The sequence below is a fragment of the Solea solea genome, chromosome 3 (assembly GCF_958295425.1).
Source record: "Solea solea chromosome 3, fSolSol10.1, whole genome shotgun sequence".
NCBI lineage: Eukaryota > Metazoa > Chordata > Actinopteri > Pleuronectiformes > Soleidae > Solea > Solea solea.
Genome location: NC_081136.1, coordinates 30,482,856 through 30,499,436, shown reverse-complemented (window position 1 = coordinate 30,499,436; position 16,581 = coordinate 30,482,856). Strand labels below are relative to the sequence as shown.

The following is a 16,581-nucleotide window of genomic DNA, read 5'->3' as shown; positions in this document are numbered from 1 at the left end:
TCTGTCACTCTCCTCCTCGGCTCCCTTTCTCCCTCTCTCTCTCTTTGTCGCCATGACTTGTAAGTAACAGTCGTCTACGCGCACTCGTCTGTTCCCTTTGAATTCATCCGTCTGTGTCAGTGTCCCTGTTCTGCCTGCCTGCATCTTTGTCTCGTTCTTCCCAGAGTCACAAAGAATAGCCGCTTTCTCGCCTCATAAATGTTGGATTGTACATATGACAGCGTGCAGGCAACAGAACACTTTGCATAGCATTTGCATAATTTCAGCTCAATTAGCAGTCAACATGATGGCTTAAAGAGCCACATAATAAACACAGTAAAAAACGAAGATAAATAATGGCCTTATTTATGACAGCACTTGCTCAAAAAGGGTTGTAAACTAAAGGCACACATAAAATTATGATTATTTTAACCATGAAAGGGCCAGAAAATGTTCTGTAACTAAGCGCTTTAGCCCATTTTTCCAGAATAACTTTCAATATCTGGCAGTTATTTACAATTTACTGCATGTTAAAGTAGTGTATTAACAATTTTAAATGAAAAAAAACACTGTAGTTGTACACAAACACCAGTTATTAACAGTTATAAAACATATTTAAAGTAGCATTTGTTTGAGTCTTTGTCTCAATTTGCAAAAAGAGGCCAAAGTAGAAACTATTGTATGTACAGTTTTTCCAATTTTCTCCTCTCTGGTGACAAAGACGCCAATTTACTAGCTTCGTGCTCGAGCAAGAGTGAAATTACCGTAATAAACACATGTTGTTGGTTTTGACATGCAACTCTTCAGCTTTCAGAAGCTTTTCCGATCGCGTAATTGCAGTAATGTCGTACGCGATACGCTCTGTGTTAAAAGGTTAAGCGAAATATGAGCTAAGTAGTTTGACTGAGGCAAAAAGGAATCCATTATAGTTAGATACAGGACTAGGCAATAATTCAATAACAATACATTAGGAAGTACTTGACCTATATAACACTCTAGATTAAAAGGAAAATACATATATATCCTCTTTAGATCACGATAAAGACGATGATACTTTTTTTTTTGACTGACTTAAGTCACTCACATTCAGGGCACACACTCCCCCATATCCACACACACGCTGTGCATCAGTCCACGATTCACAGCAGGTTTCCCCTCCATGGTAATAAGTTCCAGACAGGTCGGACAAAGATTTAAGAGACAGACTGACAAGTAATATGACTCACCACCGTAGGGACACAGCAGTTTGTCAACAGCACCACCCCCCGTTATAAATCTCAATCCATGACTGACTGAGCATATATTCTATAAATATACAGTATCTGTCTGTTACTCTGTGATATTTGCACACGAACAGCTCGTCATTAGAGGCCTGTTCGACAACATTCTGATGTAGCCGCGAGGGCAATATTGTAACTTGACTGATCCTGGTGTGTATGAGTGTGCAGATGCACGTCTACCTGTATTAGTGTTTGTCACATCACTGTGCCATAAAAAAAGCAGTAAATCCAGAATCCACCATGAGCGTCTGTTTATTCTGCATCAATTAAAATTCTTCAGAGCAAATGAAAGCCTCAGAGTATATTGAACTTCAATAGTCTCACAGATGGACCGATCTATCTTTGTCAAAATTTCCCATCAAAGGGGGGTTGGGGTGGGGGGGGTTCATCTACAATGAGCAGATAAACTGATCACAGATGAATACAAATACACAATATATATGATAAATCAACGGTGAGGTGGTTGCTTGGGGATTGAATTCACACGGAGAATGAATTGAGCTGGCAAGACTCCCGCGATTCACTTTTTTTGTACCCCGGGGGAAGTTCGATGGCTGGGGGGGGGGAAACTGTGATTTAGAGAGTGATTTGCAATCTACACACAGAAGCGGGAAAGGAATGGAATGACTGGACGGATGAGCGAGCGCGTGAATAATGACAAATGGGCTCTAATACACTAATCAGGGATGTGCTGTGAGTACATCCGTGAACTTTCCAACCACTCCACTTTAAGTGTAAGAAAGTTCCAAATGTTGTGCGCCCATCAAACCCAAGACAAATACAAGCCTTAAACTCTGCAGAGCGAACAGTGCGAAGAATCATTTTCCCACCCAGTGCATGCCCGTGTTGTTTAGACTGCAGATGTACTCGCACCCATCTGTGCACCCATGGGTGTGTTAGTCTGAAAATGAGGCACGATTAAGTGTATTGACGAGCTGCCATTTTGAGGCAACGGAAAGCGGCTGCACTTGGCACCGACATAAATCTGCTCTGAAGTTAGTGTCACATTATTTCAGGATGGAGAAAAATTAAGACGCAAAAGGCAGAACATACGATTGTGGCACATCATCGAAGCAAAAATACACCTTTTCTGATGAGGCTCTCTCTTATATTAGCAATCTGTTAGCAAGTGCAAGCACATTTGGGTTCTCACAAAGCATGTGGGGAATGGCACGAACGTGCTTTGACTTACGTATAGTTAACTTCAACATACTCACAGGTTTGGAGTGAAAATACGAACGTGCTACTACTGCAGGAACAGTATTGTTTGTCATGTTGGCTGTCTTAGCTTAGCGTGCTAGCGTGGACATGGTAGCGGGAAAGACAGACAATTGTCTGAGGCCCCAAGCTGAGGGGAGAACATCCTGCCTGTGTTAATTTACAGCTGCAACAATTTTAAGAGGATGTCCTTGAATTTTATGACGAGCAGTGTACAGCTGACTGGCGGATGATGGGGATGGTAAATCCCCAAACTATAGGCACAATACTGTGCGGTGAAAGTTTCAGTTTCACAAGAGAAAGCTTATTGACAAGGGGACTGCTTATTATTAACTGTATCTCAACTATCAGTGATCAAAAAACAGCTAAGAACAAGAACATTACTAAAAATGTGCCAAATAACATGTATGATGTCTGAAAATGGGGATGGGACGATACCACTTTTTTTGTGTCCGATACCAATATCCCAAACTCGAGTATCTACCAAGACCGATATTAGTCTGATGTCTAAAGTCTTAAATGGTTTAGCTGATTTTTATTTACATTTTTACAGTCTGTGCCTAGTGAAGCATGTGATATTTAGGATTATATTTTAGATTTTAACTGTCCGATCCAGTGATTTTGACCAGTATTGGACCAATACCGATACCCATCCCTAACTAAAAGCAAATAATCCAAAACATGCAGGCAAATTCTGCCCATAATCCTGCCCCAAAACACTACAATACCATTAGCTTGCTTTGGTTTGGGTTGATTTCAATGTAGGACCTCCTAGCTCCTTTCGCCTCGGGCCCCCAAAGTCTCTTGAAATGCACTTGATGGCACTGACATTTGCTCCAGGGAAGGTTGATAGCAATTCGTTTTGTGAATGTTGAACAAATAACATTTTAAACTGACAACGGTGTGAAATAAAAGTCATGTGATCTGCACAGAATTCAGCCTTGGATTTAAATTCAAACAGGTAGTTAATGGCAGGTGATCAAAGTCACACGATCACACCTATTCCAGTCCAAACGCAAAGCTAAGAACAGCAAAGCTGGTCGTGCCATGAGACTTTTGCACAGTACTGTATATACTGTATAATGTACTGTATATATATGGGAAAGTTGATACTTTGACCTGCTCGTGACTGTGATTGAAAACCCAAAGTATTGGTCAGTTGGCTTCATCCTCTGGGGAGCACAAAGGTCTGAAAAATATGACAACGATCAAATTGAGATATTTCGTTCTGACCCAAAGTGGTAAACCGAGGAATGAACAAAATCTATGCGACGTACAAACAAACGCAACGCCAGTCAGAACAGGGAAAGAATAAAAGAATAAAAGGGGGGATAGACGAAAGAAAATGTGGTCAGGACAAAAAGAAGGGTGAGGAGGTACAGATAAGAAAGTAACGATCAGTGAAACAGCAGAAAACAAGAAAAATGGCAACCGCTGTAGCGATTCATAAACAGCAGAAGGAGTAAACAGATGGAGAGAAGGGACAGGGGCGGATTTTAAAAACCGCAGCACATGGTGAAGTCTGTTCCAACACTGCGCTCATCCAAAAGAGCACAAGACTCAAATGAGAGCGTCCAGCAGCAAGTCAAACCCAGTCGCTCTGATCCAGAGCAGCAACACACCCAATCCCCAGACGCAGCCACTGGCAGGAAACTTTGCGTTCCCCTTCTCTCAAATCTCTCTCCTTCTATGTGTCATTCCTTGTGGATTGCAGAGTTGCTTGAACACGTTTGTGTTTTCATGTTATTTATTCATGTGTCTGAGACGGTTTCTGGGAAAAAAAAAAAACCCCAAAACAACTTCTTGTTCAGTGTATGGAGGTTTGGGTGTTTTCCCCCACTTGGCTTATATCGTCATCTTCTCTGTGCATGCCTGTCTGCGGGAGCTCTGGGAGCAAAAAACACGATTTATACACACTGTTCAACTGTGGTCAGTTCACAACAACATGGCAAGAGGGGAGGAGTCCTGAAAACCAGGCTCACAAACCGACTAAAACTGTCGGAGTAAACTTGTAGATGATTATAATAATGACGACGAACAAATACAAATGATCAAAGATTAAAATAAACGTTAACTCTGTTAATTATAGAGCGAAAAGAAAGCTTTTGACGAAGCTTTGAAAATCAAAGTTCTGAGTGAATATTTGCATTGTTTGGAGCTTGTAATTAACGTTGTCAAGGTCCAAAACATGTTAATTTAAACATGCATATATGTATAATCATCTGCTTCCTTAGACCATATGAGTATTCTCTACCATCATAGAAATAACATGAAGGTCTAAAAGTGTTTGTTTTTCTAGATATGGAACAAACACTTCTAACTGGACCCTGGCCTGAGGCAATGTTGGATAAATTTACCTGACGATTCTGAGAAAAGATTTTTCATTCACACACACACACACACATACACACAGCTGTCTCTGCAGGGCAAATTTCATCATGCGGGGAAAACACTAAATGACACGTCTTACTGCTTGCAGGCAGGATTTGAAGCCAAGGATCTGAGCCAAATCCTGATGTAATCGTGCTAAGATTTGGTCCATTAAGGGAATGTGGACAGCAGAGTACTATAGGCTCATTCTGCATAGATTAGTGGCAATATGAACAGAGTCACTAAAGTGCATAGTGTGTAAAAAAAAAAAAGTGTCTTCATCTATAAATGCAGGGAACATCTGTCTGTTAATCGCTCTTAGTGGCTTACTAAAGGCACCAGTGTGTGCACTGCCACGATCACCTGACCACAGCTACTGTCTCTGTGTGGGATGTGCACGAGGGTGAACATAAATGTTTATTTCTCCTACCTCTATCTGCAACACGGTGATCTCTTCTTCCAGCTTTCTGCTGACAGGCACCTCCTTCTTCTTCACATCTATCTGTCTCCTCTCCTCATTAATGGCTGACTGCAAGTCTTTCATCTCCTTCTCCATCGACTCCAGCTCAATGTTGCCCTTGGTGATCGCTGCCTCTTGGACATTCACCTTCTCGTGGTAGCTGCACAACACCTCCTCATGCTCCAGTAGCTGAATGCCTCTGTAGGTGACCCACAAACAGTCACCGAGGTCAGGCACAAACATCATTTGACAGCGTGTAGTGTAGTCTGTGTTTAACCTACAGGAAATTGCGACGCTGTACGGCCGTCTCGTGATTCTTGTTCATCTCCAGCAGCGCCTGCTCCTGGAGGTTGATCATTTTTGTGAGTTTCACCAAATCCAGTTTGTTGTCCTCAGTCTGCTCACCGATCTGACGGTGCTTCCACGCAACCTGGAGGACGTTGGGTTACAAAGAAACGACATCCTGATGCACGTCCAGGTTTTTAAATCAGACGATCTCCATTTTGATCGCGCTAAATAATGAATTCTAGTAGACAACAGAAAAGTTCACAATCTGATGTAACATCTGAGCGTGCCTGACGAAAGAAAAACAAACATTACACATGAGGGAAACTGAGCCCTTGTTTGGACTCGACAGCTGTAGAAAACATGGTTTTAGGGCACTGCAAGAATGTTTTAAACTAACTCAAAACAGTTCAACCACAGCTTTGATTCTCTATCTCAACTAGTCCCTCCGAATTTTAGTACCCTCTGTTACACATTTAATCTGTTTACTGAAACTGCTAAATGTGTCATACTGGCTTATGGCAAAGAAGACGCTCAGTGTGTTTGCCACAGCGTGTTTTGTTGGATCACGTCATGTGTTTGCCTGTCTGTTTGGACCTTGGAGATGTCGTTGCGCAGCTTGTCCCTCGTTTTGGAGCTGTTGGAGAGCTTCATACGAGCCTTTGTGAGCAATCTGGAATGGAGACACACAGTAAACACAATTGATGAAAAAGGAATAGTGACTCATGCCAACTTTCCTTAATTACTTCACTAAATGTCATTGTCGCCAAACCTGGAATTGAGGAAACACATTCACACACCTGTCCTTGTTGACAGCAATTGCGCGTTGGATGTCCATCTCGTTTTCCAGGACCCTAAGCTGCTCCTTCATCTCTCTGATCCTTTCTGAGGCAATCTGCCTCAGCTTCATGTACTTGATCTTCTCCTCCACGATCATGTCACACAGTTTAGAATACTGTAATATTCTGAGGGAGAAAACACTGATAAGCTGTTTTTAATCCGCATTACAACGTCTGGCTGGTAGATTATACTGTAGGTAGCGTACAGTTACATACATAAACTAAAAAATATCCACTTGGTAATATAGCAACGTGCTTCCTCGTGAAGTACAACAATCAATTTGCGGGGGCTAACACTAGCCTAGCGTCGCTACTTCACGTCTTCCCATGATGGTGCTACTCAAATAAATGAGGGAAACTTGGGCAGAAGTTACCTGGAGTTTACAGCAGGAGAGACTTTATGACTTTATGACAGAATTATTGTATTGTGATATTATTGGTATCGTGGACCACGTATCGCGATATCATACATGTACGCTAAGTATAAGTTAGCATTAGCTCAAACTTGGTGTGACCCATGTGTTGTGCATTGTTGTGCACACGCCATACTCATCTAAAATAAGCTCCTTGTCCTGTTTTGTACAGTTTTGCAGATTCTGTGTCAACAGCAGCCACATCCGTCTGGTCTGTGGTCGTGAGTTCAGTCACTGGATTGCACAACTCTTATGTGCTGGGTGGTGCCAGCTGCATTAGTCTCAACACTGGAGTATGACCAATTAGTAAGTTATGCTGTTCTACCCAGACAACATGTGCAGATGTCTTATCAGAGCAGCAGCCAGGATCACAATTAATTCAAAAGGAGCCTAAAACAACAAGCGCAGAATCAATTTTCTGTCGAGGAGCCGGTTACATCAATTTACTGCATAATGCGACTCCATTCCTGCTGCCTTTCCTGCTTAATGCTACATAATAATATATAAGGATGAAGTTGATGGGCAAATAAATATTATACAATCAGGATACAAAAAAATAAAGTAAAGAGAGATTATAGTTTGTTCCCTCTGTGACAAAAATCCTCTTTTACCACACACACACACACACACCTTCTGATTTAACGATTAAGAAATATTGATTTTGAATATTGATATGAAAAGAAAAAGAGCAGTGACACCTGCGCTGCAGCATCGTGCTCAGTTTGTTTTGGTCCATGACGATCAGGTCTTTCTCTAGCAGCTCGTGCTGGGTGAGCTGGTGCAGTCGCTGTGGACACAAGAGTTTCACAAGTCAAACAAGAGTTTCATCACTTATGCGTGTTCCCACAAACATCGCGTGTCGGTTGCTGTTGTCGAGATTTTATAAAAAAGAATGTTGTAGCACCTTCTTCTGTGACTGATCTGTACTGAGCATACAGTCCCAGTTTAGTAAAGACATTCCAGTTTATTAATAATTCATTCAAGAGCTAGAAATTGTCAAGTCTGTGTTTATTTTTCTCTTTCTTTCCAATTGGGTTAATCTCATGTTACAGCGACATCGAACTAGACCCACATTGTCTCCCTTTTGATATGTGTGTGTAAAATATCTATGTCCGTCATGTCAAATAGATGCTGATCCGCGCGTGCTTGCACCTCAGCGCGGAGCAGGTCACGGTGCTTCTGCCCCCTCTCCTCGGCTTTGATCTTGGTGAGAGATCTGAGGTTGTGGAGTTCCTCTCTGAGCTGGTTCGACTCCCTCAGCAGCTCCTGAATCACCCCGTACTGCTGCTTCTTCTGGCTCTCCTCCTCTGCCACCAACAGCTGGTTGGGCAAACAAATGCAAACAGGATGTTTAGATTTAAATAAATCTGAATATATTGTGATGCAATTGAAGAGCCCTTTAAACCAGGAAGAGAGAAAAGTGCCCTTTTGATAAGGAGTATAGACAGAAGATGACTCTCTGTGGAAATTGTGGCTTTTTCCCCCCAAAGAGGATAATGAGAGCTTTGTATATCAATGAGACAAGAAGAGGAATTATGCAACAGATAATGTCATCTTGTCTGTACGATAAAGTTAATAAAACTTTAAAATATCAAAAAAAAAGGGCATGAACGTAAAATAAAAGAGGACATGAAACATAATTAACACTTGATTTCAAATAATAAAATAAATAAACTACAAGCTTTTCAAGGACATACTTGTTGGCTGATGGCTACTTCAGTAGACTGCATTAAATTTTGGAGTTGTTGATGGTTTTATGTCCACCCACAACCTGCTCTCTTCCCACCTGTTTTTCAAAGCCGACTTTAAGAGCATCCACTTCTCTCTGAAGCTCCATCCTCTGTTGAATACTGGTGTCTCTTCTGGGAACAGCGTGCAACTGGAAATTCAAGAATTCAAAAAAAGAAAAAATACATTATAAGCCTCTTCTATTTTTCTCTATGTGTGCACACATAGCTGCTGTGGTAACTTCCTGAACCTTCAATAAAATGTCATAAATCACAATTTTTTCTTTTCAAACGTTTCCCTGATTATATGTGTCCTTTCAACTTTACATGTTGAGGACGGACAGCCTGTGAGGATTCAGTACAAAGATGACCAAACTTCATAATAAATTCAGTCAGTGCATATTCAATCCCACATTAAACAGAGACTGCAAAAATAATTAATACTATATATCAGAGTTTCCCTGAGGCCTCTCTGATAGCCTTTACTTCCAGTGACAGTGAATATGTTCACTGAAGCTTATAAAATATGAATGCCTTCAGGCGTTGCACCTCTCTGCAGGGTTGCCAGGCCTTGCGCTCCACATTTAAAGATTGCTAATCCATGGAAAAAAGAAGAAACTTCATCAACAGGCTTAAGGGTTTTGTCAAGATAATGTATTTCTAATGTATTTCATAGGTTTGGCGGATAATTATGAGAATTATTTGGCCAAATGTCAGGTACTGTTATAAAAGCTTCACTATGGAACCTCAACCGCCCACTTTAGATTTCTGATTAATTACCACGTCTGCTCTCCGTGACCCGACAGTCTATTATCTAGTTTTCTCTCCCTTGCTCCTACCCACTCTCTCCCACACATACACACATGCCACCTAATTGGAGCTGCATGGCGAAGGAAACAGCAGCAGCATGAGGTCAGGCAGCTATTCAGGGAGCGCTTGATTACTACTAGCGAAGCTTGCATTTTAAGTAAGTGGCTGCTTGTAGCTTCTCTCTTTCCTTTCCCTCTCCCTCTCGTGATTGTGATAAAAACTAGGGATGGGAATCTGTATCATCTGTACTGTATCGGTATCGATACTGGTCAAAATCACTGGATCGGATATCGGACAGATAAAAATGTCTTATCCAATACAATCTGAAAAATCCTTTAGCCATAGTGCTATTGTGTAAAGATGTCTCCATTTAGTGACGCTTTAGTAGCACACTTAGCTTCTCTTCTCTCTTGCTCAATAGTGACGTAAAATAAGCCGCAGAGACAAAAAAAAAACCAAAAATAAACTGCTATTCCAAGAAACAGAGAGAGTCGCGTGGTATAGGGCTTAATCAGCATTCTGGGAACTCATTTTTGACGATGGTTTGAATGTAACAGACATTTGTTTACACTCAAACGTTACACATCACAGCTTTAACGATAACGACCTCTTTTGATTTAAATTGTCAGATGAGTGGGACTGGCAGATTCGTCAATGAGTGAATCTAATTGTGCAATTCCCCGATGAGTTGTAACAATATGCTTCCATGCTGTTCTGTGCTTGTGTGACAAGTGCAGATGTGCTTTTCCATGACTCTCTCTGGGTTTCACTTTCTCTTTAAAAACTTGGAACATCAGTCAAATTACGGGAAACTCAATTACCAAGCAGCAATCGGCTTTTATGTGTACAAAACCACTTTGACACTACTTGAAAACATTCCTGGGAACATAAATAGTAAAAACCAGTCGTTGGGCAAACACTGAGAGTATCATGCCACAGTTCACCTGTGCCTGAAGCTCATTGTAGATAGTATGCGTGTGTTCTTGCTGCTCAGTGGCGATGGCCAACGCATGCTCCATCCTCTTCAGGGCTTGCATCTGCCTAAAGAGGAAGAATCATAGCTTTTTAAATATTTATCAACATCATACTCCAGCTACAGCCATTGTCTCAAATTTGTCTCATTAAATAGAACAGCAACCGACATCCATCATGACATTATGAGGGATTTAAACTGTGTCTGGAATGCAGTTTCAAAAGATGCACTGAACAACAGAACCACAAAAAAAACAGGCATATACCTGTGAGGAAAGTAACAGCAAGCACATATAATTTGTGGTTGATCACAACCACAAGCTCTTTGTCTCACTGTCTCTCAAAACAATGTATTATAATGTTTTTTCCTTTTTTTTTTAACTGTCTTAAAGGAAATGTGAGTATGTGGAGACTCATTTACATGCAGCTCTGTACCTATTTTTTTCTCTGAGTTGCACAGATTGCCTCTCGTACAGGTGCTTCCTGTCACACGTGATGTTCTGCAGCTTCATTTCCAGGATACCTCTGGTGTAGACCAAAAAAAAAAGCAAAAAAAACAACAACACATGGGCATTAAAACCGCAGGGCAACAGCCTCTTGAACAAATATCGTATTTCTATCCAAGTACATTTATGTTCAGTTCAGTACCTGGTGCCAATGATTTCATTCTGCTCCTCCTTGTTGACCTCCTGCTCTTTGAGTAGCTGCCTGCTCAGCACCTGACTGGCTTCTACTCGGGCCTGGAGAGCCTGCAGCTTCTGCGTGGCCTCCTCCTTCTGCGCCCCGAGGGAGCGGTTACACACCTCCACCTTCTTCAGCTGCTGCTCCATTTCCGAAATCTCGGAGTTTAGCGCTTCTACCGTCTTCGCTGCCGCCCTGATGATGCGTTCGCATCAGAGGGAGATATCAGAGAGTCAGAGGAGCTTAGTTTAGAATGCGTACCACCATGAGAACGCTGTCAGGGTGCAGATCTTGTGAAAGGATAGCAATTTCAAACCACAAGTGTTGCTCATGCAGACGGCTCCACTGTATCACATGCAAGCCAAATATTAATTTGGAATAAAGATAAAGAAAACTGAAGTGATGGTGCAAGTGAAACTATTCTCTCCGGTGATTAAGAGGCTTTCGACGGCAGCTGCACTTATATATGAAAATGAATACACATGGTTTCCATTTTTTAACGATCGCAGCCGTCCAACTCTTGAGAATAAATTCGACTGTCGACTATAAACGGTGCCTTATTTTTCTCATTACTGGACCTAATGTGCATCTTTCCGCAGGACTGCAGCGGCGACTGCGCATTGCGAGGAGTGTGTCTGGAAAGATATGCTACAGGGAGGAAAAACCAAATAACAAATTAATCTGGAAAATTATGTTTACCGCAGAAAAATAATAAGAAAAAAAAACCTGACTTCTAATATCAAGCTATAGTTCTGCTCCGTTTGCTTTTCTGGTTCATATTGGATCACGTATGATATATTACTTTTTTATTACTTATATTAATTTTTTTTGTTTTTGTTGAATGTCAGACTATTGTGCTGTCGTTTATTTGTTTACAGTACAGTACTGCACCTGCAGTCAGGGTTCACTGCACAAGCATTTCCTGCACTTTTACATTATCCCTTTGATTAACATTTGCACTTCATGCATGCTGTACCTCCTAAGCCCTGCAGAAAAGCCATTTCCTCTCACCATGTACAGTGTATATATGGCTTACTCTTAGTGTTTGAAACATGAACTCTCTATATAAAGATAACATTGAATACACTTACTCATTTTTACAGCGTTTCCTTTCAATCTTCTGTAGAATCTGGCCTGGTACGCCAATGAGCTGCGCTTTCTCGGCCTTATGACACACATGCACACACACGTTATTTTATTTATGGTTTGCTGTAAGCTACGGTCAGTAAGTTACACGCAGACTAGTGCACACAGACCTCTTTGAGCTCTATGATCTCCTTCTGGTCCTCCAGTTCCTTCTGTTCTTCCAGTATATGAATTTCATGGGCTTCCACATCTTCAGTGAGACTCCTGTGCAGAGTGGGAGAAACGTGCGCACAGAAGTTCATGTAACCGTAAACAAAATTGGTGATTGCAGGCACTTGAGGGCTTTAGCTGAAGTGCTTCTCCGGATATTTGGCAGACGAGACACAAAAAGTAAACAAACAAAAGCAAACTCCACAACTATATAGAAGTGTAGTGACAGTGACCTGACTTCCAGATGTCTATGGGCCACCTCTTTCCTCAAATCCTCATATTTGTCTTGTAGGGCTTTTGTTCTGCTCTCCAGCTCCTGCAGGACCCAATGACAAAAACACACACAAATCAACATTTTCATGTCAGTAATGAGAATTTAATCAAGCTCAGGCTGCTCCACAGTCAAAATTCTATTGTTTTTTTTTTCCCTCATTTTATGATGCGTCTGAACTCATCTCTCAGGCTTTGGTTTTGCACACCAAGTTTGTCGTTAAATCATAAACACTTGAAACCGACTGCATTTCTTCTGTTAGAGTGAGGTTTTAGCTTTTTTTTTTTTTTTTTCGGGTCACACATTAAACATTTAATTTCATGGAGCCAAATTAAAGCCTCCATTTTTTTTTTAACTACCAGAGGTAAGCACTTTCGCCGTGCTGCAAATGATTTAAATCCCTTTAACAGCGCTCGTATGAATATAGAAGCGATCGGATGCGACAGTAGCAGCTGTTATCAATTTACACTTGTCAAACGTCATAAACTTAAACAAAAAATAGTTTCGGCTGGGTTTTGCGGCTAAACAATTTCAAACCTCTGCACTTCGTTTATTAATCGTGTCTGAGAAGTATGTGTGTGAAGGAAGAATGTAACCACACCCCTTTGTGGTTACACTACTAGTTACCTACTACTGAACACGAGGATTTAACTGGAGAGTCTGGGAATAATTCTCTATAATGTTTACGCTGTGAAAGTCTCCTGTGCACTCCGTGTTAAGTAAACAGTATCCTTCGACTCTTCCCTAAAGAGCAGCTAAACAAGTGTCACTTCTTCTGGAAGTATTTTGTTTATGTCCTTTAAGCAACACACATGTGCCTCATGGAAAAAAAAAAGAAATTTTTATGGCTATTGGATGCCATTCCTAATTTCTTTAATATGACATTCATTTATGCTTATGGGAGCACGATGATGATGTATTTTAAAAACACCACCGTTCGGTCTTTTAACCCTTTTAACACAGAGCGCAGCGCAGATGACGCGCTTGCACAAGCACACTTTGCAATATCGTAATTACGCACTATAGGAAAAATCCAATGGTTTCTGAAAGCTGAGAAGCTGCACGTCAAACACAACATGTGGTTATTACGGTAATTTCACTCGCGCTGTTGCAGGAAGCTGGCGAATCAGTGTCTTTTTGTCACCAGGGAGGAGAGAGTTGGAAAAACACTTGTACTGTACATAGCTTCCATTTGTTGGCCTGTTTTTGTGTCACTTTAAATATGTTTTATACTGTTCGAATTTCAAATTTAATGTACAACTTCTTGTTTTTCCTTCATTTTAAATGATTAATGCACTATTTTAACTGCCAGATATTGAATGTTATTCTGGAAAAATGGGCAAAACCACTTAACTCAAAGGATATTTTCTGGCCCTTTTTGTGGTTAAAACAAGCAAAAATGTCCAGATGGACATTTTGAGGCTTAGGTGTTAAAGGGTTAAATGTTACTTGATTTGCACCATTAAATATTCTCCTTATTTTGTTGTTGCAGTCGGTAATTCAACAATAACTGGCAACTGCTACAGGGTTTTTGCTAAAGTTCTAAGTTTAAAGATTCGTTTATGGCGATTCATGTTGGCACACACACTTTTGTCTTATCGGATCGATCCTTTATCGTTTTTTTTGCTGATGTGTGAACAGCTACTGGAGATTTTCTCGCCCCAACCATTGAGGCAGACGTCTGATACACTGAATAATATAAGTGATACACTATTAATATGACCTGCAGCATTATACGATGGACTGGGGTGTACAACTTTTTTTAAAAAGGACGTGTGAATGTATAAAAATGATTTAGTTCCTACTGGAAATGTGTTCCTTTAATTGCCACGCACAGCATCATTATTTAGTGTGATGTTTGCATGTGTGATTACCAGCAACTAGCAACTTGGTTTGCCTGCTTTAACAAGGGGAGAAACCTTGTTAACATATTTTCTCCGAATGGAAGACTTCACGATTCTTTATAAAAGAGCTAAGTCTTTATATTGGGAGGGGGAGGGGATTAAGCCTGAATGGTGGCTTAAAATTAAACTCATATCTATCCTCTCTGAAGACAGTCATTGCAGTAGTAATCCACATCTTTGAAACTTTGAGCAGCATGGTGCAACTTACAGCAGGTGGAGGCTGTATCTCATTCTCTTTCTCCAGGTACTGCTTCTCTTCCCAGAGACTGCATAGCACCAGGGTGAGGTGAGGTAACGTGAGGTGAGGCGATGAGGAGAGTTGGGGGGTGGGGGGGGAAGCGGGATATGAAAGAGAAAGAAAAGCATCAACAGATTATTAGAATAAGGAAATTACACGTTTCACTTCCCGATTCAAAAGAAAGCCTCTGCAGTGGCATTATAAATACATTGACGTACAGTTTGCAGTTAATCACTCATGCTGAAATCATTCTTCGTTTAGCATGGGACAGCATAAAAGCACAAGGATCCGAGTCTGTATTCTTTTAAAGATATCTTGGAAGATTTGAACACATTTTCTTCAAACTAAAAGACACAGCATGAAAAGAACCAGTGTGTATATAATGTCTCTTTAGTCTCATATGGGGAACATTTTATACACACACACAGTACACAAAAATACAAAACCTTTCTCACACACAAACACATAAATAACCAAACACAGCTCAAGTGTGCATGATATGAAACCTAATTTCTATGAATTTCTTATTTCCCTGTGGCACAGGCGTCCCGGGGAGCTCCAGCAAGTTTGTGTGAAAAATCATTTCAAGTCAGCTCCATCATTGTGAAAAACCACACAACAGCACACAGCAGCACTGCTCATAAAGTAAATGATATTAATCTTTCTGATACTAAATGATATACACTGTATAAAGAGAGAGAGAGAGAGAGAGAGAGGGGAAAAACCTGCAGTACTGCTGCAAGTGTGTGACTTAGAAGAAGAGCTGAATTCCTGTGCGTCTGTTTGGCTGAAGATAAAGGACACACAAAAAAACAGCATATTTGAAATGGTGAACATCTGCTTGGCACATGCGGAGACAACTCGCCATGCGGACAAGAGACGGAGAGGTGTTTTGGACCGCAGGAAGAGGCTGGAGAGGCTGAGGAGCTCGCCACCCATAACTATCCCTGATAATATGCCCACTCAGTGTCTAATACTGCCGCATCCATAGGGAACACTCCCCAAAAAGTGTTTTCATTTAATATTTTATTTACTCCTGGGCAGACACAGCTCTGCCTCAGTATGTGACTAATCACCATATCCCATAGATGGATAATTCCTTTGCAACACAGTGGGGGAATTTATGTGACGTGACCGTTTTTAATAATGACTTTAAAAACGACTCTGTGTGAATTTATCTTTAATCAAATTATGATTCCTCACTTTTTTTTTTTTTTTTACGTAACCTTTGGTGATTTTTCTTATCGCTGTTGCCTCTTCGTGAGAGAAATAATGTTGAAATGGGCTTCCACCGCGCAGTGCTGTCAGACCTGACTGAGGGAGCGTTTGTGGGTATGCACCTGAAGCGCGGGAATGGGGCGGGGCCTAAAAGAGCATTTATCCTGTCAAACTGCTGAGCAACAGCGTGTTTTTCGTGCTTTTCGTGGACGCCGCTTTGTGTTTTCAGCCGTCACGCTTCGTGAGAGCAACGTTGCTGTTGACTCCGTCTGTCGTCTGTCTTGACACAACACAAATCACTTCCTGTGTGCAGTTCGGGAACGAGAAACAGAGAGAGAGAGAGAGTCTTGTGAAGTCATTGGACAGTGGTTTGAACGCAAGTGGCAAAACAGTCGTGTCGCCATTCATACGATAGACCATGTTTTATTGTCTATACATTATGCTATTGATGAAAACATGCAACTAGCATTTGAGACCATTAAACCTTCAGGATGATGTTTACCAACATTATAAATCAAGGGCTCATTTTCTCATAGTCAACCATTAGTCGGCCCCTAGTGTCTATTCAGTATATTCTCATTTCCTGGTTAGCTTCAGCAGAAAACCTGAAAGCCTGCATT

At 41.1% G+C, this 16,581-nt stretch overlaps 1 protein-coding gene across 2 annotated transcripts in view; it reads right to left on the bottom strand.

Annotated features, from left to right (window-relative positions):
* Positions 1 to 16,581, bottom strand: part of ccdc146 (coiled-coil domain containing 146) — a 54,380-nt gene that overhangs the window by 18,522 nt on the left and 19,277 nt on the right. For both annotated transcript variants that reach the window (XM_058625202.1, XM_058625201.1), the window contains 14 exons: positions 14,714 to 14,771; positions 12,564 to 12,646; positions 12,291 to 12,384; positions 12,126 to 12,199; positions 11,002 to 11,229; positions 10,789 to 10,878; positions 10,326 to 10,422; positions 8,631 to 8,723; positions 7,997 to 8,164; positions 7,543 to 7,631; positions 6,393 to 6,557; positions 6,190 to 6,265; positions 5,589 to 5,737; positions 5,278 to 5,506 (listed from right to left, as the gene is read on the bottom strand). In XM_058625202.1, the coding sequence (XP_058481185.1) occupies positions 5,278 to 5,506; positions 5,589 to 5,737; positions 6,190 to 6,265; positions 6,393 to 6,557; positions 7,543 to 7,631; positions 7,997 to 8,164; positions 8,631 to 8,723; positions 10,326 to 10,422; positions 10,789 to 10,878; positions 11,002 to 11,229; positions 12,126 to 12,199; positions 12,291 to 12,384; positions 12,564 to 12,646; positions 14,714 to 14,771 (1,693 nt within the window). The remainder of the gene's footprint in view (positions 1 to 5,277; positions 5,507 to 5,588; positions 5,738 to 6,189; positions 6,266 to 6,392; positions 6,558 to 7,542; positions 7,632 to 7,996; positions 8,165 to 8,630; positions 8,724 to 10,325; positions 10,423 to 10,788; positions 10,879 to 11,001; positions 11,230 to 12,125; positions 12,200 to 12,290; positions 12,385 to 12,563; positions 12,647 to 14,713; positions 14,772 to 16,581) is intronic.